Source organism: Rousettus aegyptiacus, unplaced genomic scaffold (genome assembly GCF_014176215.1).
Source record: "Rousettus aegyptiacus isolate mRouAeg1 unplaced genomic scaffold, mRouAeg1.p scaffold_m13_p_12, whole genome shotgun sequence".
NCBI classification, from domain to species: Eukaryota; Metazoa; Chordata; class Mammalia; order Chiroptera; family Pteropodidae; genus Rousettus; species Rousettus aegyptiacus.
The window spans coordinates 2,618,033-2,639,073 of record NW_023416287.1 but is presented as its reverse complement, the minus strand read 5'-3'; the positions used below and the strand labels follow the sequence as shown (position 1 = coordinate 2,639,073).

The 21,041-nt window shown below is 64.0% G+C and overlaps 1 protein-coding gene across 2 annotated transcripts; it reads left to right on the top strand.

Annotated features, from left to right (window-relative positions):
- Positions 1 to 1,222: 1,222 nt before the first annotated feature.
- On the top strand, positions 1,223 to 18,665 carry NPEPL1 (aminopeptidase like 1). Of its 2 annotated transcripts, XM_036229227.1 has the most exons (13): positions 1,265 to 1,460; positions 2,000 to 2,185; positions 2,685 to 2,852; positions 6,361 to 6,450; positions 6,903 to 6,984; positions 8,742 to 8,884; positions 13,850 to 13,927; positions 15,564 to 15,664; positions 15,915 to 16,031; positions 16,227 to 16,350; positions 16,691 to 16,867; positions 17,346 to 17,456; positions 17,931 to 18,665. In XM_036229227.1, exons 1-13 carry the CDS (start codon positions 1,311 to 1,313, stop codon positions 18,087 to 18,089), a joined length of 1,686 nt encoding a protein of 561 aa, XP_036085120.1. In that variant the 5' UTR covers positions 1,265 to 1,310; the 3' UTR covers positions 18,090 to 18,665. The 2 variants fall into 2 exon arrangements, with proteins under 2 accessions (XP_015980383.2, XP_036085120.1); XM_016124897.2 differs by lacking the exon at positions 15,915 to 16,031 and having other exon boundaries at positions 1,223 to 1,460.
- Positions 18,666 to 21,041: the final 2,376 nt, after the last annotated feature.

Below are 21,041 nucleotides of genomic sequence, written 5' to 3'. Positions count from 1 at the left end.
AGCGTCGACTTTTATGTCAGCAGAGCTGAGGGTTTTGAAGGAATTCGTTTCACTCATTCGACAGCGAGTTTCTGGCAGCCTGTGCCAGAGGCAGACGCAGATGAAAGGACCTGCCTTCAGAACGCCGAAGCTCTTCGCCCGGTGGGCTGTTCCCGAGGGGCCGCAGAGAGGCGGACGGGGAAGACGGAGGTGCGGCTTCAGGGGAGGCTGCAAGGTGGAGTGGGGGACCAGATTTTTACTTTTAAATACCTCCGGTGGAGCTTCCGCTCCTGGGTCGTCACTCCCTGACCCTTGTGTCTGAGCCAGCGCCCGCACCAATGGCACACTCGCCATCCCCCACGCACCCCAACACCCTCCAGGGACCCCTCTCTTCAGGGAGAGGTGGCTCAGGTGCTGTCTTGTAAGCCCCCTGCTTTCCCCGTCTGTCTCCCCGTAAGCCGGGGGGGAGGCTGTAAGGGGCCGCTTGCTCCGACGTTGACCCTCCTCCCTGCAGAGGGGTGAGCTGGGGAAGGGTCCCCAGCTTAACAAGGCGACGCCTCGATTTGTAAGTGGCCATCCCAGAAGAAGCAACTTGGATGGAAGCCCATGTCCCCGACACCCTACTTGCTACTAGGACAGTGCCTGGCACAGAGTCGAGCAACCTGTGACGTGAGGAGGAAGAGACTTGACACCACCCAGCCCGCCGGGCAGTGGGGCCTTCCACCACTTAGGGCTGGCACAGGTCCCCAACCCACCCTGCCAACCGCCACGCCACGGACAGGGTGGTGTGGTTAGGGCGGCGCTGCCAGTGTGGGCTCCCCCAGAACCACCGCTAGCTGCTCGGAGGCCACTGGGGGGTGGGGGTGGGGGGGGGTCCGCTCAGGGCTCAGGAGACTCTGGCCTGGTGGGAAGTGCTGGGGCGGACTTGGGTTGGAGGCCGAGTGTGCTCAGGCCCCGCTGGAGGTCAGGCCACCAGGGGTGGGCGGGCGGCCTGCGGGGCCCGGGGCCGGGGGACCCCTTGCCGGAAGCGCTGTCCGCCCTTGGACGGCAGGGCGCGCTTGGGCGCCCGCCGGGGTGCGGGGCCTGCCCGGGGCGAGGCCTGCGCGCCGCCCGGGGCCTGCGGGTCGGGCCGCCCGGCCCTGCCCTCCGCCCCTCGCGCCCCCTCGCGCCCCGGGCGGGCCCTGCACGTCTCGCGAGCGGCCCGGCGCGGCGGGGGAGGCGGGGCCGGCGGCCGGGCAGGGCCGGGGCGGCGCCGAGGCCCGGCCGGAGCGGGAGCCCGAGCGGGCGGAGCGGGCGCGGCGGCCGGGGCGGGGGGCGCGGGCCGCGCGAAGATGGCGCACGCGGGGCTGCAGTTCGTGGCGAGCGCGGGCGATGCGGACCCGCAGAGCCGGCCGCTGCTGCTGCTCGGGCAGCTGCACCACCTGCACCGCGTGCCCTGGAGCCACGTCCGCGGGAAGCTGCAGCCCCGGGTCACCGAGGAGGTGAGCGGGCCGCGCCGGCGCGGAGGCCGCGCGGGGCTGGGCCGGCCGGGCCGGGCCGCCGAGGCCCCGCCCGCGCCCCCCGCCGCCGCCGCGGCGCCGCCGGGCCCGGCCGGCCGCCCAGGCCCGCGCCGCCGCCTCCCGCGAGCGAGCGGCCGGGCAGGCCCCGCCCGCCCCGCGCCGGCCGGCAGATGGGCCCGCCTCGAAGGAAGTGCCTCGAGGGGCCGCCTGCCGCCAGGCCCGGTGGCAGGGGCTCCCGGCGGCGGCCCCCGTGTCGGGTTCCACCCTTTGAAGCAAAGCAGCCCCCAGACTGGCCTTTAAGCCCCCAGGGCTTCGCCCCGGTGCCAGGGCGGCGTTGTGCCAGAGACACACACACGTAGCTCTAGTGAGAGGCCACACACGTTGGTAACGGCCGGTGGGGGGCCCCCTGGGGAGCCCGGAAGTGTCCTCTGACCATACAAGTGCCCCCACGCGGCGGCCCGGCCCCCGGCACGAGGCCGCTGAAGCCAGGTGTCCGTCTTTGTGTCTCTCTCCTGGTCCAGCTCTGGCAGGCCGCCCTAAGCACACTCAACCCCAACCCCACGGACAGCTGCCCGCTGTACCTGAACTGCGCCACCGTGGCCGCCCTGCCCCCGCGCGTGAGCCGGCACAACAGCCCCTCGGCCGCACACTTCGTCACCCGACTGGCGCGGACCTGCCTGCCGCCGGGGACTCATCGGTGCATTGTGGTGAGTGCCGAGAGGCGGCGGCCCCCGACCCCCGGGCGACCGCAGGGTGACCGCAGAGCACTCTGCCTCAGATGCTGCCACAGCCCCGACACCGTAACCGTAACCGCTGCCTGGGACAGGGACGCCGAGGTCAGAGAGACGAAGCCATTCCTCCCAGGTCGGTCTGGGCGGCCGGCCGCTCTGCGCCTCACACGGGGGCTGCTGTTCGTCCCGCCACGTCCCGTCGTGGAAGGCAGTAGGCAGCAGCTGGTGGCCCGTGTCTTCCTTCTCACATGTGGAGGCAGTGGCTTGGGGGAAAGACCCCTCCTGGGGTGAGGGCTCGGCGGGGGCGCCGGTGTCCAGATTGTACGCACAGCGGCGTCCGACCCAGCCGTGAGCCCCAGCACTTCCCGCTGGCGGCTCCCGGGTCGGCCCTGCGTCCCGTGGCCCTGCGTCCCGTGGCCCTGCGTGCCCTGGCCCCCGCCCCTGCTCCTCACAGCTCTGCCTCTCTGTGCTGCAGATGGTGTGTGAGCGGCAGGACGCCTTCGCCTCTGCCTGCGCCCTGGCCCGCGCCTTCCCCCTGTTCACCCACCGCGCGGGTGCGTCCCGGCGCACGGACAAGACCGTCATGGTGGAGTTCTTCCTGGTGGGACAAGACAACGGGCCCGTGGAAGTGTCCACTCTGCAAGTGGGTGTCCGGACGCTCAGACCGTGTCCCCGGGCCCGCACGGGCCGGCCCGCCGCGAGGGCGGTCTGGGGAGCCCTCACCCCCTTCTCGGGGGAGCGGGGGGCCTGCCGCCGTTCCCGAGGAGGCCCACAGGCCTGTCCACACACGCGGGCCCTCGCTCCCTGCGCGTGCGCTCGGCTTCCGGCTTCGGTCCTGCTCAGCAGTGTTCGCTGAGCCTCTCCCTGACCTCTCGTGTTGTTTTTTTTACTGCTGAGAGTCCCGTCCACAGACGTATCAAATCCCCCATTACGCATGTCATCTCCTTTGATCTTTAGAGTTATGGTGGTGAGGCCAGGCAAGGCTGGGACTGATTTCCAACTGGACGTCCTTGAACGGGCTGGACGTCGGGTTCACGGCCCTGTGGTGACTGCCCCACATCCTGTCGCCGTGGTCTTGCCCTCCCCACCTCCAGCCCCCACTCCCAGCTGCCGGACTCAGGTCGTCCCGTCCCCCACCTCCCCCTCCAGGCGCCACCAGTGCCAGGCGAGCCCCCCGGTCAGCTGGCTCCTGCGAGGTCTGGGCCTCTCCCCTCCACCTGGGCCCTGTCCCGTGCGAGGGGCCCCGCGGGCACAGCTCAGATCGGAGCCGATTTCCGCCCCTTCCACCTCGAAACAGAGCCGCTTTTGTTCGTTCTGCCTCGGGACTTTTAGAAAACGTGGTCTGACTGCTTTGCCCTTTTTAACTCCCCTTCCCCGCTCAGCCCACCAAGATGGAGTTGGACGCCAGTGATCACGCCTCCCTCCCGCTCCAGGGCGTCCTTCTGAGTCTAGGCCCGCTGTCCAGCAGTCCCCAGAGCCGGAGGCCTGAGCGTCACCCTGCTCCCATTCTCCCGCTCCTCCAAGCCCCTTCCTCCCCTCCCTCCTTTCTTTCCAGCCGCAGTGGACTGACTTCCTGCCGTCCCTCAGCCTCACCCTGCTCAGTCCTGCTCGGGCTCCCTCTCCGGGGCCCTTCCTGCTCCAAGCCTGCCTCGCCTCGCTCTGGCTTCTGCCCACAGCCCTTCCCCAGGGAGCCCTGGCCCTCCTGGCGGACATGGCCCCTTGCACACTGTCAGGCTCTCTGCCAGCTGAGGACATTATACGTCGTTGTTCAGCTTTGCGCCCCATGTTGGAATGGCAGCCCCCAGAGGGCAGAGACCTGGTCTTGTGCATAACGACGCAGCGCTGGCCCGGCTGCCACTGCTCGACCCGCGGCCGGTGCCTCCGGCGCCCCCACCCCACGCTCTGGGCCATCGCCGCAGCCCCTTCACTGGTCCTACTGCCTCCAGGGGACCCCTTCCAGCTTCCCCTTCCCATGGGCTTACAGAGGCCAAGCTGGTCACTGGACACCAGCGTTTTCTGAGTGCTCGTCAGGTGTCAGGCCCCGCCCGGTCACTCGTGTGCCTTTGCCCATCGGTTTACTTAACTCTGCCAGCAGCCCTGGGAGCCGGGTCTGATTACTGTTCCCATTTGAGAGCTGAGCAAGCTGAGGCTCAGAGACACCAAGGAAGTTTCTGGAGCCAGCAAGGGGCAGAGGTTCTGGTTGCGTTGCCGTCTGTCTCAGGTCGTGGGCCGGTGGGGATCTGACAGCCGTGTGGCCTGTTCCTTGCCATGGGGACCTCCTCAGATCTGGGTCCCCTCCTCCTCCATAGCATTGAATGGAATAGCGTGTCTGATCTCTGCTGGGCTTGCTCTCATACGCACAGATAGAATGAATGAATGAGTGAACGAATAATCGTGCTTTAGTGATGAGGAAATTGAGGTGCGACGCGGTGCAAGCTCTTCCCCAAGGCCACGTGGCCCCGTGGTGGTGGCGGGGCCGCGGGAGCCTCCCCCCGCCGCCCTCGAACGCGCCCACCCGCCGGGAGCCGGCTCGCCAGAGGCGTGTGTGCACCGAGCGCCTGGCCTCCTTCACGGCAGGTCTCGGCATTGACGCACTGCCCAGACAGTGGCCCCCGGCTGCGTCAGAGAGGAGCGAGGGGTCTCTGCGCCGCCCACAGCGGGGGCGCTCGTGGCCCCCCCAGGGGAGAGCCCGCGGGCACGGCTCATATCTGAGCTGTCAAGTCCTGAGCCTCTGCGCTTGAGGCCTCGGGGTTTAATTGCTTCGGGACAGGCAGTTCTCTCGCAGCAATTGGACAGGGCCTGGAGGCGGCGGGGCCGCGCTCGACCCAGAGCCTGCCCTCCCTGACACCGCGGGGCCGGAGGAGGCGGCGAGGCGCTCGATGCTGCCCGCGCCCCAGCAGCACCTGCGCGTGTTTCTGCTGCAGCATCGCCTGGGTCCCGTGTGCCGGGAGCAGCGGCCGGGCCCGTCTGTCTGGAGCACGGGGGCGGGTGATGGGGACCGAGTGGGGCAGAGACAAACGAGGAGGCCGAGGACGCCCGGGTCAGGGCTGAAGCGAAAGCCGGATGGAAGTTCTTTGCAGAAAGCGGGGGGAGGGGTGCCCGCGCCCGTCTGCAGCGGCTGCGGGCGCCGGTGTCAGGCTCCTGCGCCCGTCTGGTGCAGGGTCGAGGTGTGAGCGGCGTGAGGCAGGGTCTGCCTGTGTCTGTCCTTGTGCCCAGAGCGGTGTCGGGTCAGATGACTGCGAAAGCAAGTGTGGGCCAGGGTCTCTGACGCGTTCACACGTGGCTCAAGTCAGAAAGATGCCCCCGCCCCCCGCAAGCCAGAGGGCAGCTGGGAGGGCCGGCAGGCGGGGGGCTCAGGGCGTGGTGCGTCTACTCCTTTGGAAGGACCTAGAGCCACTCCTGGAGGATGTGGCCTTCAAGAGGTGCCTCAGAAGATGGCAGGGATCTAGATGGTGGGTACGTCGGTCGGCTCAGGCAGCCACGAGAACACAGCCCAGACAGCCTCCTCTCGCCGTTGCAGAGGCAGGAAGTCCGGCCCACGGCGGGTTCCGGGGAGGACCCGCCTCCTGGCTCCTCCCCTCTGTGTGCTCTCGGGGCAGGGGGGGCAAGTGCCCGCGTCTTCCTCTTCCTGTCAGGACACGAGTCCCACTGTGCGCCCACCCTCGTGACCCCCAGAGGCCTCCAGATGCCAACACGTGGGTCTGGGGGGCTCAGACATTCGGTCCCTCATGGAGGGCAGCGGTCTCTGGAGAGAGGGGGTGGCGGGGACAGAGGTCGCAGTGCCCAAAGCACGTTCGGGTCGGGCACAAGGGCCACCTGCCGCGGGAAGAGGAGAGCAGCAGGGGGCGAGGCCTGGAAAGGCAGGCGGGCCCCGCGGGCAGAAGGGCCGCTGTGACTCTGGAGGCAGGTGGGACCGTCCCGTGGATTGCTGGGGGGCGCGGGGGGTTCTCGGACCCTGGGGAGTGAGGGCCAGCAGTGTGACCCTGCGTCCCCCTCCGCCTGCCCCTCGCTGCCTGTCAGCAGCCCCGAACGCCCGCTCTCCCAGGTGCGCTGCGCCTCTGACGCCCTCGGGCCCCGGGGGCGTGACGGGCAGGGGCGGCGCCCTCGTGCCCCAGCCACCGCCCCAGCCACAGCCTGCGTTTCCCCCCCAGTGCTTAGCGAGTGCCACTGAAGGCGTGCGGCTGGCAGCCCGGATCGTGGACACGCCCTGCAATGAGATGAACACGGACACCTTTCTCGAGGTGTGTGGCCCTGGGGGTCATGCCGGGGGGGCGGAGCCGGGACGGGCCGGGGGTCGGTGAAACCTGGGGCTGGAGGGGTCGGGGTTCGCGGTCTCTTCGCCTGCCTGGGGCCGCCTGGGCCTGCTGCCAGCGAATTCTGGTTCCCTCCCCTGCTGCAAGGGGCCCGCAGGCCTGGGCCAAGGGTGGAGGGAGGACGGGGCCTTCGTCCAAGGCCCCTCTGCAGGACTCCAGCCACGAGCTGCAGGAAATTGCAGAGCTTGGAGGGCGAGCGAGGCTTCTCTTCTGGGTTTAATCACGCTGAAAGCCGAGAGAGTTGGAGCCGCCGGCTGCCAAGCCTGGGCCCTCTCCCGCCACGCAGCCATCCGCTCGCCGCTGGCCCGGAGCCTCGGCCTCGCCTCGGGTCAGGCCGTCATCACGTGCCTCTGTGTTGTCTTTTCCACGAACGCATCCAGGAGATCAGGAGTGTTGGAAAGGAGCTGGGGATCGCCCCAACGGTCATCCGGGACGAGGAGCTGAAGACGAGGGGATTCGGAGGTGGGTGGGGGCCCGGTCCTCACGGGCCGGCCTCAGGGAGCGGCCCAGGGCACCGCGGGCAGCAGTAAGGCAGTGGGCCACGTGGCATATTGTCCCCAGCTTCATCCTAAAAGAGACCGGCCCAAGTCCAGCCCTGAGCTGGGACCTCGGGAGGCAGACCGCCTCTGGGGGCCCGAGCGGGCGGCGCCTCGAGCTCTGACTCAGGCTCTGGAGGCCGCGGGCCCCAGGCCCTTCCCCAGCCGCTCCCTCCCCGGCCTCCTCACGTGCCGCGGCCCTGGCTCTGTGGGCCAGCTCAGCGAGGCCTCGCTGTTCCTCGAATACACAAGTTCAAGTTCACGTCCTCATCCGGGCCTTGCGCTGCGCCTCCCTCCATCTGGAATACTTTCACCCGGGAGACTCTCACAGCAAAGCCATTGTACCCAGAGTGTCTTGGCTCAAAGCCACCGCCTCAGGGTGCCTTCTCTGATTACCAGGCCCACCCTTCTCACACCCCGGGCCCCGGAGGTGCAGTGACAACTACGACAAGGTGCTTTCAGACTGGTAGGGGGAGGGTCCCTGTCCATTTATCTGCGGGTGCAAAGCAAACTATCAGGGAAGGCAGCTGCCGAGGGCAGGCGTGCTCACGGCCCCACAGCCCCACGGTGGGTCTCGGGCCGGGCTCGGCAGGGTCCCAGCCCCAGGGTCTCGCCCGGGCTGCTGGCAAGGTGTCGACGGGGCAGCGACATCCGAAGGCTGGACTGAGGCCAGGGATGTGCCCCCGGCAAGGTCCACCCACGGCGCTGCCAGCAGGCCACAGGTGCTTGCCGGCTGCTGCTGGTCACGTGGGCCTCCCCTCGAGTGGCTCCTAGTGGTGGCAGCTCCGTCCACCAGGGCCAGGCCTCAGGGCGAGGAGCGAGGGAGCGCGGGCGAGCAGGCTCTCTTTCTGTCACTCGGTCTTGGAAATGGCGCCTGGGCGCTTCTGCCGTGCCCGGCAGTGAGGCGTGAGGCGTGAGGCGTGAGGCGTGAGGCCTCGCCCACGCTGGGGGGTGGGGGGCCACGCAGTTGTGAACGCCGCGAGGCAGGGGTCACCGGGGGCCTTGGGGTGCGTGTCACAGCACGTAAACACATCGCGGCGGACAGGAAGGCTGCGCCTGGCAGGGAGCTTCGCGGGGGAGCCGTCCTCTGCCGTGGGTCCTGCAGGGCGAGCAGTGGGTCTGCCACGCAGCCATTATTGGCTCTTGCCCTGGTCGCCGTGATTGTCCAGGTCAGTTGTTGGAGAGCCTGGAGCATGGACTCTGCCCTCAGTAGGCCACGATTTTCTTGAGAAGCTGGGGCGTCCACTGAACAGCAGGGCAGGGGTGGGAGCGGGCTTGGGAAGGGTGGTGAGTCCGAGTACGTGGAGCCTTTGGGAGGGGGGAGAGCGTGGGCCGGAGCGGCCTTGAAGCGTTATCCAAAAATCATTTCATTCTGCAATCCTGTGTTTCTTTCTGGGAATGATACAGTATTTTTTCCCTAGTGGGTTTTCTTGCCTAACAATGCTTCACATAGAATCGTTTGCAGCCCCAGAGCCTTGGAACTAATTTGCATTCCTGGTCCCTGCTGGCCAAGGGGCAGGAAAGGGGGCAGGGAGTGGGGGCTTGGACAGCACTCCGGGAGAAATAAGCCGAAGCCAGAGGATATTCCTGGGGGGAGAGCTCGTATCGCGGGGGCGGGGGCAGCTGAGGGTCCTCTGCTCGGCTCAGCTGGAGCCTAACTGGCCCCTCCCATGTTGCCCACAGGACTCTACGGTGTTGGCAAAGCCGCCGTCCACCCGCCAGCGCTGGCCGTCCTCAGCCACACCCCCGACGGGGCCACCCAGACCATCGCATGGGTGGGCAAGGGGATCGTCTATGACACCGGGGGTCTCAGCATCAAAGGGAAGGTGAGGTGCTGGGCGCTGCTCCGGTGGGCCGCAGGGCGCAGGGGCCCTCGGGGGCTTATCAGCCCTCAGGCGTTGGAGCGAGGTGACCAGGTTTCTGGGGGCTCGGAGCTGGGGCCCGCCTCTGGGAGCCGGGTTCAGGGGGAGCATCCACGAGGCCGGTTCCCTTTCCACGGGGTCGACTTCGTGCCCACACTTCACACAGGCGCCTGGAAACAAACAAACAAAAAAAAAACTGAGGAGGATCCAGAAAAAAAGCCGTGGAAATGATTAAAGGGCAGGCAAGCAGAGCCCACGGAGGGAGAGTTCAAGGAGTCAGGTGGCCCCCCGTCTCCACGGCCTCGGGTTTTCAGGGAGGGATCACTCAAGGCAGGTCGCACGGACTGCAAGTGCCCGGCAGGAAGGACGAGAGCCTGGAGCCAGAGTGAGCTGCCTGGGAGCGCAGCCGTGCAGCCGGAGTCCCAGAAGTCGCTCCTGAGGGTGGCCTTCGAGGTCCGGATGTCTCAGGACGATGCGTACTTAAGAAAAGCCAGTCTGTGCCCGCACCGGTCTGCCTCAGAGCGACCTGCCGCTCCCCACACCCAGCACGCCAGGGGCCTTCTGGGCACCGGGAGTGAGGTGTCTTCGTCTGCTCACTCCACCCTCGTGTGCGGCGCAGCTCCCGGGCCAGGCTCCAACGGGCAAAGGCTGGGGTGGGGCTCGGAAGCAGCAGACTTGTGAAACTTATGCCACAGGAAATCTAAAAGGAGAGAATCAGGCAGCCTGGAGAGAAAGCTTTGGGAGGGAGGGGGCCAGCCAAGCTCACACAGAGCACACGCGGAGACCTGGCGGCCTGCGCGCCTCACGCACGGGCCGTTCGCCCAGATGGGGCTTCACAGCCTGCACCAGTTACCCGCGTCCACACACTGGAAGCATTCTCGCAGAAGACTGCGTTTCTGACCTGTTGTAAACTCGGGAGATGAGACGGTTCTGGTCCTGCGTTCTCACCTGGCGGCATCCTGCTGGAGTTGGTGGTGGCCGCACCCATGGGTGTGGCCCGTGTCCTCCAATTTGCTGCAGGGCCCACCCTCCCTGTCACCTCTCACACTGGACCCTGGTGCCAGCTGCCGTGTAGGGCATGGATGACGCTGCTCGTTTTTGTCCTTTTAGCCTCTCTGGTATGTTTGATAGCCAGAGTGAATGATCTTATTTACTTATTTTTTTAAGCATTTCTCCTCTAAACAGTACAATTATTTTCAGGCTTAGGAAATCAAAGTAATGATAACAAAGGTTTAAAAACAACAAACACTAATCATGAATTAACCGATTGCGAATTTTTTATTGAATGCCATACATACTGTTGTGCCAGAAAAAAAATTTAAGATAAACATTACAGTGCAAATCAAGAAAACAGCAGAGGTCAGGAAATGGACGAACACTCCTGAAGAGCATCGACGCGGTTTTTTTTAATAGAAAACTCCTAGGCCTCCGCGTCAGTCTGGTGTCCTGGACGTCGGCGTCGTGGGTTCTGTTTTCGGACCTGCCTTCTGCGGCTCTGTCATTGGCTTTATCAAAATTGAACTCTGCATCTTTATATTGACCAGAGAGAGGCACCAGCTTCATCAGTCTGTGTTCATTCGCAGTCTGTCCCCACGCACTTCATTTTAACTTCGAAGAGTTTCGGTTACGCGAAGCAGCCGACACACACGCTCGGGAAAAGTCGGGGACGTGAGGCCCGCTCGGCAGGGGCCGCCGAAACCTCCACTCCGCGCGAAAGCCCAGCAGCTGCGACCCGAGCCCGGTGTCAGCGCCCTCAGAATCAGTGTCGTCAGAGGCTCTCGACCCTCCGCGGAGCAGGAATGTCGCCGGCACCGCGCCTGCGGGAAGCCAGGGGACCCAGGCTCGCCGCACCCTCGGGCGACTCCGAGCCCCGCCGTCGGTCGGTCTGGGGCACCCACGTGTGACGACATCGCAGGCTCCCCAGACGCCGCCGCCTTGGAGGCCTCGGAGGCCAGGCCGCGTACTCCGGCCGCTGGGAGCCGTCCTCGGAAGGAGGGAGGCGCGTCGCCGGGGGCCGGGGCCGTGCGCGTGGGGCCCGCTGTGTGACCGGCAGCTATTACCATCCATTAGAAGAGCGTTTCTAAAAGCATAAGTAATTAAAATAGGCAATTTGAAGCTTTTATTTATATGATTAGGACTCACTTCAACCAACAGCAGATTTTTTTTCGGGTGCAATAGTTTACCAGGGATGACAGAGGCAAACTGGCTTCCAGTCGAGTTATCACCGCTTTTCAATTCCCCACGGACAGGGAGTCGCCTCGGTCCCCTGGTGCTGGCCACTCATCCCTCCCACCCTCGATGGACAGCTGAGTTCTGGCCGGGAGAACCGCAGGCTTGTTTCTCCTTGGATCATATGCTTGTTTTGAATGTTAGTTTGTTGGAGGGTCAGAATGAGGACCTGGGCTTGCTAGGAATTCATTATTTTGCTGGTGGTACCAGCTTCCAATTTTGCAGGAAAGTCATAGCTCCATTTCCAAATATTTCACAGGCAAATCAGGATCAGCGTGAATTAGCGGGTCTCAACTACGTTGTCTCAGGACCCCTTTACGCTCTTAAAAAGTATGGATCCCAAAGACGTTTTGTTTATTAAGTTGACATCTGTTGACATTTTCACTGCTAGCATTTAAAATGCAGAAATTTTAAAGATATTTATTAATTCACTTAAAAATAACAATATAAAGCCATTGCATGTTAACATAAATGATGTAATGAGTTTATGAAAATAACTATACTTTCCAAAATGAAAAAAAGACTAGTAAGGAGAGAGGCATTACTTTACATTTTTGTAAATCTCTTTAGTGTTTGCCCTAGTAGGAGACAGCTGCAGTCAGGTCTCTGCCCTTACATTTAGTTTATTGTGACATGTCGTTTTAGCCGACTGTAAAAAGAAAATCTGGCCTCACTCGTTTCGCAGTTGGAAAAGGGAGAAGTATTTCAGTTTGCTTCTCAGGTAACTGAAGGCATTCTTCTTTGCTATTACACTTAAACTCCACAAGTGGAAGTTCCTGAAAGGTTAGTTAGAGCGTGGCATCTGAAACACTGTCACGTTACGGTTACATTAAAATCTACCGGTCTGTCTTGAACGCGAATGCATGATTTTGTAACATCATGCATGTGTCATTTGGAAAATATTGCTTGCAGAGTTATGCGGAGCCTCCCAATGTCAACACACTCCCTTATAAAATACTTTCTAAATCACATTCATTAACATCACTACTCATCTCATTTAAAGAGTCATCGAGTATTAGGAAGTTGTCATGGAGGCAGATACACGATTTCCAAAATCCTGAGTTTTTCTTGAGAGCTCAGATTTTACCACTGGCAACAAAGAATGTAGCTGTTTTCCTGGAAGTGAGAGCCTCGCTTTGTTCATTTTTGAGAAAATCCCGGCCAGACATGCAAGCCTGAACAGCCGTCGTGTGTCAGCCGCGATCCCGAGCGGGAGAGGCTGGGGAGAGCAGAAGCCGCCCCGCTCGTGCGTGCGGGGACCTTCCCTTCCAGCACACACGGCTTTGAAAGCGGCTGCACCGAACAGCCGAGGTTTTTAAAAGTTGACAACGTTACTGCGTCAGCGAGGAAACTGCAGTGACGTTGGCAACGCTTTGCTTTCCTGGAGGGCTGGAAGCGAGGCCGGACACTGCCGGGTCACTGGGTGCCACACCTGGTTCTGCGCCGTGCCCCCGGCGACGGTCACCCGCGCTCCATCTGTGGGCGCCCAACCCAGTGGAAAGGGCGGATAGCGCCTTCGTGTTACCATGGCAATCGTTTCTTTTGTTAAAGTTGGGATGGGGGCGGAGGGCCGGAGGACGGGGGTCTGTGACGCCTGCCCAAGGCCCACAAGCTGTGGAGCTGCCCCTGCAGCGTGGCAAGCCCAGAGGCCCTACCTCACGCTGTTCCCTGCGCGGGCCACTCTGCAAGTGCTTTGATTCCAGATCTGAGGCCCCGTTTTCCCATTTAAACAATCCTGTGCTTTCTCGCAGTTTAGGTCAAAACAGACAGCTTATTGTCAATAGTGCAGGCTGGGTCATTTTCACTCGACTTAATTGTAAAAGCAGCTCAGTTTATATCTAAAAATACTTTTCATTAAAACTCAAGACTCATGTAATCCGATGAAGTTTCAAAAAATCACGCAGTACATTTCAAACCGAAATGCTTACATGTGATGACCTGCTGCTAATTTAAAAGATGAACTTGTCAATTAGAAGTGGGAGCCTGTAAAGTATGGAAATGTGTGACTACTCTCAGCTGCTTTAGAGAAAGTCACGGCTGCCTCCGGCAGGGGGGCGCCTCCGTTTCCGGAGGCTTCCTGCTAGACCCGCCCACCCAGGAGGTGCCGGGGAGGATGGGCAGGGTGGTGGGCTTGCAGGTGTCCTCGCCAGCGCGGTGGGATTGGTGACATGACAGTGACATTTGGGAGGAGTTCACCTTAGCTCAAGTGGGTCCTTCAAGATAGTGCCGTGGAGGGGCAGAGAGAGCCGAGAACAAAAGCGTCAGTGAGGCCGGCGGGGGACAGGCGTGAATGCTAGTGTGAGGGACTGTGGCCTGGTCCTCGGGCGGCCTGCGACGGGGTCACGGCCCGGCCTCCAAGCCAGGGCAGCTGTGTCTGCGCGGCACCCCGGCCCAGCGAGGACAGCAGCCCTGGGCGTCGCACCCTCCTCCCCCCGCCCCCAACCTGGCACGGTCCCCTCAGGTCACCCCCGAAGCTCTGCTCAATTGGAAGGGTCCCCTGGACTTCAGTCATTACTTCCTGGTGCTTCTGGAAAGCGGCCCTGTGACAGTGGGAGTCTCCTGGGTTCTGGGGCACCAGGCCCTGCAGGTCTGGGGAACCTCTGGGGCCCGGGGGTGCCCAGGGGGGTGGGGCAGGCGGGGCACTGTGGCCGGCCGACCAGCACCCACTTACCCTGGCCTGTCCGTTTGTGCCACCCATAGACCACCATGCCTGGGATGAAGAGAGACTGCGGGGGCGCCGCAGCCATCCTGGGGGCCTTCAGAGCCGCTGTGAAGCAGGTGAGCGGGGTCCCATCGCTGCCGTCCTGGGGGCGGGGGGCTCCCCGCCTTCTCCCGAGGGCCCTCCTCCCTCTGTGTTCCCGTGGGGGCCCCTCCCGAGCCCCCAGAGCCTCCTGCCTTGTCAGGGCTGCTCTGCCTGAGCGCGTCACTACCTGAGCATCTCCTCTGCCCGTGTCACCTGAGATCAGAGTCCCCAGCACCTGCTGCTCAGGGCGCCCTGTGAGTGCTTTTAGTGAAGAGCCACGTGGCACGAGTAGGCCCCCTCTGAAGGCTCTTGGTTCAGGAGGTTGCCCAGGAAACACGGGGACTGCTGTGCGATCTTGGGGCATTGAGGCCTTGTCCCCAGGCAGCGCCACTTGGGCGAAGACCAGGTGTATCACCTCACCCTTGCGGGTCCACCCCCATCAGAGGCCAAAGGCTCTAAGGATGGAAGGAAGCCAGGACTCCAGGGTGGCCCCTCCCTGCCCACAGCCATGGTCCCCGGGGGAGGGGCATGGGGCCGGGTGCTGTCCTGTGGATTCCAAGGTCCCAGTGCCATAAAAAGTGTTTATGCAACAAGGCGGGACGTGCCCTGACGTGCTCAGGGGTGACTTACCTCCCTATGTGGCTCTTTCAGGCCACTTGTAAGAGGTCTAGCTTTTCCTGTCGCTACCTACGAGCCCTCCCTTTCCCATGGGGCTCCCCGTGCACGTGGTTCCCCGGTAAAGCTAGGTGAATACGAAAGGTCTTGGCAAGAAGTTTCCAATTCGTGCCAGTCAGGGGCCTGGCCTGTTCCCTGGAAGAGAAGCGGGCACCCCGGGAGGAAGGAGGGCCTGGGCCACACGGGGTGGTGGGGGGCTGCTCTCGGCTGCTCCGGGGGCCTCGGGGCCGGTACTTCTGGAGTCAGGCCCCAGCCAGGCCCCGGGGTTCTGTCTCAAGCACAGCCACCAGCCACAGGCCCTCTGCGAGCCCTGCGGGGGACGCTGCAGCAGGGGCACGACTCCGCCGCCCTGTCCCCTCGCTGGCTGGACACAGGCGTCCGATGAGGCACTGCCCGCCCAGCCTGGGTGGCAGCTCCCGGCTGCTGCCTCCTGGCCCCCGCCCCACCCCGGGCCCTGCTGGCTCAGTAGCTGAGCTTGTCAGAGGGACACGAGGGGGGACCGGCCCCGCCGTAGGAGCTGTCTGCCGGCTCCTCTGAGGGGAGCAGCCGCTGCTTGTTGGGGGCCCAGCCCATGGGGAGGTGGATTGGAGGGCCCGCACGGCTGGCCCCCCTCGTCTTTGCTGCTCGCCTTGGCTTCTGCTCCCGCAGAGCGTCTGTGAGTGGACTCCTCCAGTCACAGGTGGCGTGGGGCTCAGCAGGGCTGTGCGGTTGGGACGTTGACCGCTGGCCGGGAGTGGCCGGCTCGTGCCCCTGGTAAGCGGCAGAGCCAGGATTCGGGCCCGCAGCCCAGCCCAACTGCTGGGTTCGCCCCCACGTCACACAGGCTCCAGTGGGGGAGACCAGGGTTCCCCAGATAGGCGGAGCCTCGGCCTCGTAGCCCGATGCCAGGACTGCTCCCCGTAGCCCTGTCCGTCTGTTGGCTTCGGAGCACGGTGGGTCGGGGAGCTCCTGCCCGGCCTCCTCTGTGACCGGGGCCTCTGCGCATGTCCCTGCCAGGGTTTCAGAGACAACCTGCATGCGGTGTTCTGCCTGGCCGAGAACTCGGTGGGGCCCAATGCCACCAGGCCCGATGACATCCACCTGCTGTACTCAGGAAAGTAAGGCCGCCCCCCACCCACGACACTCCCTCTGGGGGCATCGTCTCCCTCTGTCTGGGCCAGGCCGGTAGCCTGAGCTACCACGGCTGGCCGGGGGCGGCTTCACCCGGCTTGCCCCGGCCAGGGGCGCGTCCTGCGACAGGCCGCCGGGTGTCCTTGGACCAGGTGTCGGGCTCCCTTGGGGCGCCAGGCTCAGGAGCTGGGGATTCACCCTCCTTCAGTGTGCTGAGTCGCCCTTCCCCACACACAGGTGCCTGTCTCTAGGTGACCCCGAGAGGCGCGTCCTCTGCATTTTCCCAGGGCCAGGCGCTGTGTGGGTGCTGCCCACACGGCCCCGGTCGACCATCTCACAGATGAGGAAACTGAGGCATGGGCGCCAGGCGGCTCGCTCCAGCCCCGGGGTCACCCGACGCCCTTGACTCCCGACCCCGGCATCTCATGGCTGTGGGGGGCGGAGGGCGCAGTTACAGAGACAGGGCCGTGGGCGGGCCACCCATGCCTGGGGGCCTGACCCCCGGCGCCCCAGGGAGCGCCGTCCTGACGGGGTCCCTGTCCCGAGCAGGACTGTGGAAATCAACAACACGGACGCCGAGGGCAGGCTGGTCCTGGCCGACGGCGTGTCCTACGCCTGCAAGGACCTGGGAGCCGACATCATCCTGGACATGGCCACGCTGACCGGAGCGCAGGTGGGCCCGTCAGCGGCGGCCCCTGGGGAGCTGGGGCCCACCTGGACGGCAGTGGGGCGGCTGCCATCGCTCCTTCACAAACTGGGGTGGGGAGGGGACGGCAGGGAGGGGACGGCGGCAGAGTGCGGCCCGAGGCTGGGTCGCGTGGGTGCGCGGACAGCACGGGCCGCCTCCGCCGCGGGCTCCGCGCCCCGCTAACCCCCCCCCCCCCACGGCTGCCTGTGCTCTCGCTGCCCTCCCCGGGCGGCCTCCTCCCCGCTCCGCCTCGCCCGGTGGGTCTCCCGCTCCCCGTGCGGCTCTGCCCGTCACCCTGGTCCCCTCCCACGGTGTCCCCTCCCAGGGCATCGCCACTGGCAAGTACCACGCCGCCGTGCTCACCAACAGCGCCGAGTGGGAGGCGGCCTGCGTGAAGGCCGGGAGGAAGTGTGGGGACCTGGTGCACCCCCTCGTCTACTGCCCCGAGCTGCACTTCAGCGAGTTCACCTCAGCCGTGGCCGACATGAAGAACTCGGTGGCGGTGGGTCTGGTGGAGGACAGGCGGAGCTTTGCCCCCCGGGGTTCAGTGTGACCCCAGAAACAGCAGCGGTGCAGAGCAAGGTCCCCCACGAGGCCCCAGATCCGTGCCGGGGCAAGTGTCCACGGGGGCGAGGGGCAGCGGTGCCAGCATGCCCACCGCTCCAGGCTCCGGGGTTCCTCCCCACCTGGGGGTCTGTCTGCTGCCCTCAGCCCCTTTGCCAGCTGCCCTCCTGGGTGAAGGCAGACCCGTTAGCCCACGTGCCAGGCCCTCGGGGTCCCAGGTCCCTCTCAGCTGTGTCCCCAGGGGGCACTGGCCCTCCCCCACGACCGCCTTCCTGCAGATGCCAAGAAAGGCGGTGGCCGAGGGTGCTGGGGCGGGGCGGGGGCCTGCGTGTTCACCAAGCGCCGAGCAGCAGCAGCCCTGAGGGCGCTCTGGGTGGAGACCCTCCCCCACACCATCTGACCTCCCGTCCCCCCAGGACCGAGACAACAGCCCCAGCTCCTGCGCCGGCCTTTTCATCGCCTCACACATCGGCTTCGACTGGCCCGGGGTCTGGGTCCACCTGGACATTGCCGCGCCCGTGCACGCTGTGAGTGCGGGGCCCCGGGGCCCCTGGGCATCCTCCTTCCCTGGGCATCCTCCTTCCCGTTAGGACACTTCCTCGGCCACCAGACAGTCTGCTCCCCCCGCCTCCTCTCCACCCCCTGCCCCCAGGCGTCCACAGCCCCTCTCTGGCTCAAGCTGTAGGCTGAGCTCATCGGGAACATTCCGTGTTGAGGGTCATACCGCCCAGGGCCCAGCCTCCTGGCCAGCTCTGGTCCCCCCTGACCTCCCGTCTCCTCATCCCTGGGAACAGAGTGGCTGCTGTGTGTGGTCCTTCCCCAGCCAGCCTATCCTCGGCAAGAGGCCCAGGGCCCTGGGTCCCACCCTTTCACGGCCTGAGGAGACCCAGGTTGGGATCCCGAGTGTGGCAGGGCAGCAGAAGGGGGGCTGCAGGGCAGGTGCGGGGAACCCCTTCGGAGGTGGGCTGGTGGAGGGTCTCCACGCCTCCCTGTGCCCGCAGGGCGAGCGAGCCACGGGCTTCGGCGTGGCCCTCCTGCTGGCGCTCTTCGGGCGAGCCTCTGAGGACCCTCTTCTGAACCTGGTGTCCCCGCTTGGCTGTGAGGAAGACGCTCAGGAGGCGGATGCGGAGAGGGACTCCAAAAGGCGCAGGCTTGTGTGAGGCGGGCCCCGCTCCTGGCCCGGCCACCACCGGCCCCCACGGAAGACTCTGCCTCACCCTGCACTGATTAATTTTAAGCAATTGAAGATTACAGCTTAAGATGATGGGCTTTGGCGTGTTCTTGTTTTTAGTTGTTGTGGTGATGGAAATGGCTCCTTCTGTCTTGGGAGCCGCTTAGGATTGGGAGGACCCTGGGGGCGGGGGGTCCTGGGGCCCTTTCTGTTTCAGTTGCTTGCCTGCTTCTGCAAACTGTGCTGCTTCCTGGGGCCTCGGGCTCCAGGGTGCAAGGACAGCCCCGCCGCCTTCGGCCTGGTGGCCCTCTGGCCTCCCACATCCACTTGGTGACCAACGTCAGTGGCCGGGGCCATTTCCAGCCCCAGGCCCCGTACACGGCACCCGCATTATAGAGCGCCCAGGCCTGTCCCCCAGCCAGGGCTGCCGCCATTTCCAGACAGCCTGCCCTTCTGAAAGGATGGAGGTGACTTTGGGGACCCAGTTTTATGGAGTGGAGAAAGGAGGCTCTACTCTGGCCCCTTAGAATTCACTGGCGATTGAATTAAATATGGCTGCACCACACCCCTTCTTTGCCTCGCCTCGCTCTTTCTCCCACCCCATTTTAGAAGCCCACCCTGAGGCCAGCCCATGGGCCTCGGGCTCCAGGCCACTACTTTTTTCCAACCCAGCACCAGGCTCTGAGAGGCCAGGTCTGCAGGGAAGGCCGGCCCCACACCTGGCACGCCGCGAGGGTCCGGGGTTTCCTCAACACCGAAGGCCCCCTGGGCACGACCCGGCCAGGATTCAGGGAGACCCACCTACCTGGGCCCAGGTGAGGCAGGCCCCAGAATGCCTAGGGGCCAGTGTCCTCCAAGCCCGGCTGAGGGTGCAGGCAGGGCCTCCATCCTGTCTTGGGCTCCATCCCAGCAGCTGCCCGGACCCAGAGGAAGAGGTCAGAGACTCAGGCCCTACCTGGCCAGAGGCAGCTGCCCACCCTTCCTCTGCTGGGGACAGAGGGTGAGAATAAGGCTGCAGGACACATGTCCCTAGGCTGTGCTCTGGGCCAGTGACTACCTCAGCCCCCCCCCCCCCAAGTGTCCCTAGACTCCCAGTCCCTGCCCCAGCCCTGGAAATCAAGGTGACTCTGAGCATGATTCCAAGTAAGTATTTATTAGTTGCCTGCTGTGTGCACAGCCTTGGCTCAGCTGGAGAAGGCAAGGAGCAGCCTGAGACCCAGGCGCTGGCCAGGAGAACCGTGGCCCTCCGCGACGAGTAACAATAATCGCCGTCCCCGGGTTGGTGGCCAGTGGGCTCTGTGAGCCCAGGGGGGGCACGACCAAGGTAGAGGCCAGGAGCCTTCACAGGTCATTAGCTTACTTAATGGCCATGCAATAAGCAGCTCTGGCCAGCTCCCAGACCAGGAAGATGTCCATGCAGCACGCGGTCCACGTCCGGCAGCTCGTCGTACGTGATGGAGCGGGTGATGCCCAGGAAGTGCTCCTGGATGAACCTGGCCACAACCGTCACCACTGACACATAGAGCCCTGCAATACTGGGGAGGCAGGTGGGTGTCAGCGACCCTGTCCCGGAAAAGGAGCCTGCAGCCCTGTGCTCAGCCAGGTGGGAGGGGGCAGCACACACTGGCCACTCACAGTCTGCACAACCTCCTGGGGTTAGAGGGCAGCCTGGAGCAGAGCACATTTCCCTGCAGACAGGGATAACAGACGATGAGCGCATGGAAATGTCTCTTTTGGGAAGCCGGTACCAGGGGTGTAGAGAATCCTCGGCTTCCTGCTGGGAGCTAGTAAGCCTCCGCAGGGCTTGGCGAGCAGGTGGGAGGGGTGGAGACCCTGCTCTCCCCTGTGTGCAGAGTGGAGCCTAGACTCAGGCTGCCGCTAGCGGCTCACGTGATGGCGCGAACCACCCGTTTCTGGGTGTCCCTGTCCCAGGGCGGTGCTGGGGAGCAGGGGTGAGAAGGAGTCTGAAGGTCCTGAAGAGCCCATCCGGGAGAGCCTTACCCATACGTAACCTGCCAGGAAGCCCAGGATCTGGGGGCTGACTTTGTCATTGTAGATGACCGGCTCCAGGGCCTGGCTACAGCCCTGGCTCTGGTCACAACCTGGCCGCCACTCCTAGACCACCCACCCATCGACCACTGGGCTGGCGGCAGGGGCATCTGCAGGGTTCAGCTACTGTAGCTGGACCTTGGCATTGCAGAAGGCCAGCTGGTCCACGTCCCGCAGCCTGTAGCGGTGGGCTGTGCGAAAGAGGGGGGCACTCAGCACCACCCCAGGCGAGGGACGTCAACTCCAGTCCCCAGTACTGAGAGAAGAACCCCATCCTCAAAGGTCAAGACTGTGTCAGCACAGGTGGCCACAGGGGAGAGCCTGTATCAGGGGACGTCTGCAAGCCCAGGAAGACTCAGGGTCAGTCTAGGTGACCACGTCAGGGGGGTTGCCTGGGACAGGCCCATGACGGACATTTAGGGAAATGGTTGATTGTCATCCGGCTCTCAGGAGAATGAGGTGGCTACCGGGCCCTGGGAGAGGAGCAGCCACCCTTGGTTGCTAAGATCCCGGGCTCCCACCCACCCACCTTGGGAAGGCCGGGGGCTGCTTAACCCCAGCCGTGGGCATGAGAGGGGGGACTTCTGCCCTCTCATGAGCACATCTGTGACCCCAGCAGCCCCCTCCCCCAATACGTTTGTTGAATTTGAATTTGCTGCGTGATTCTCTGCCCAGAGCCTCTGTTCAGACCATGTTCCCTGGTGACTTGATGTTCAGCATTTTTGTTTATTTGTTTGTTCTTTAACAAAAGGTTGTTTTGGTTTGAGATTCAGCAAAACATACGCTTGCATTCAGCTTCCTCCCCATTCAGGAGTCAGCAAATGAGTTGTTTTCCAGTGTGCTTCGAGGCCTTGTCGAATGAGCCTCCGACAAGATAATGCATTTAAAAGCC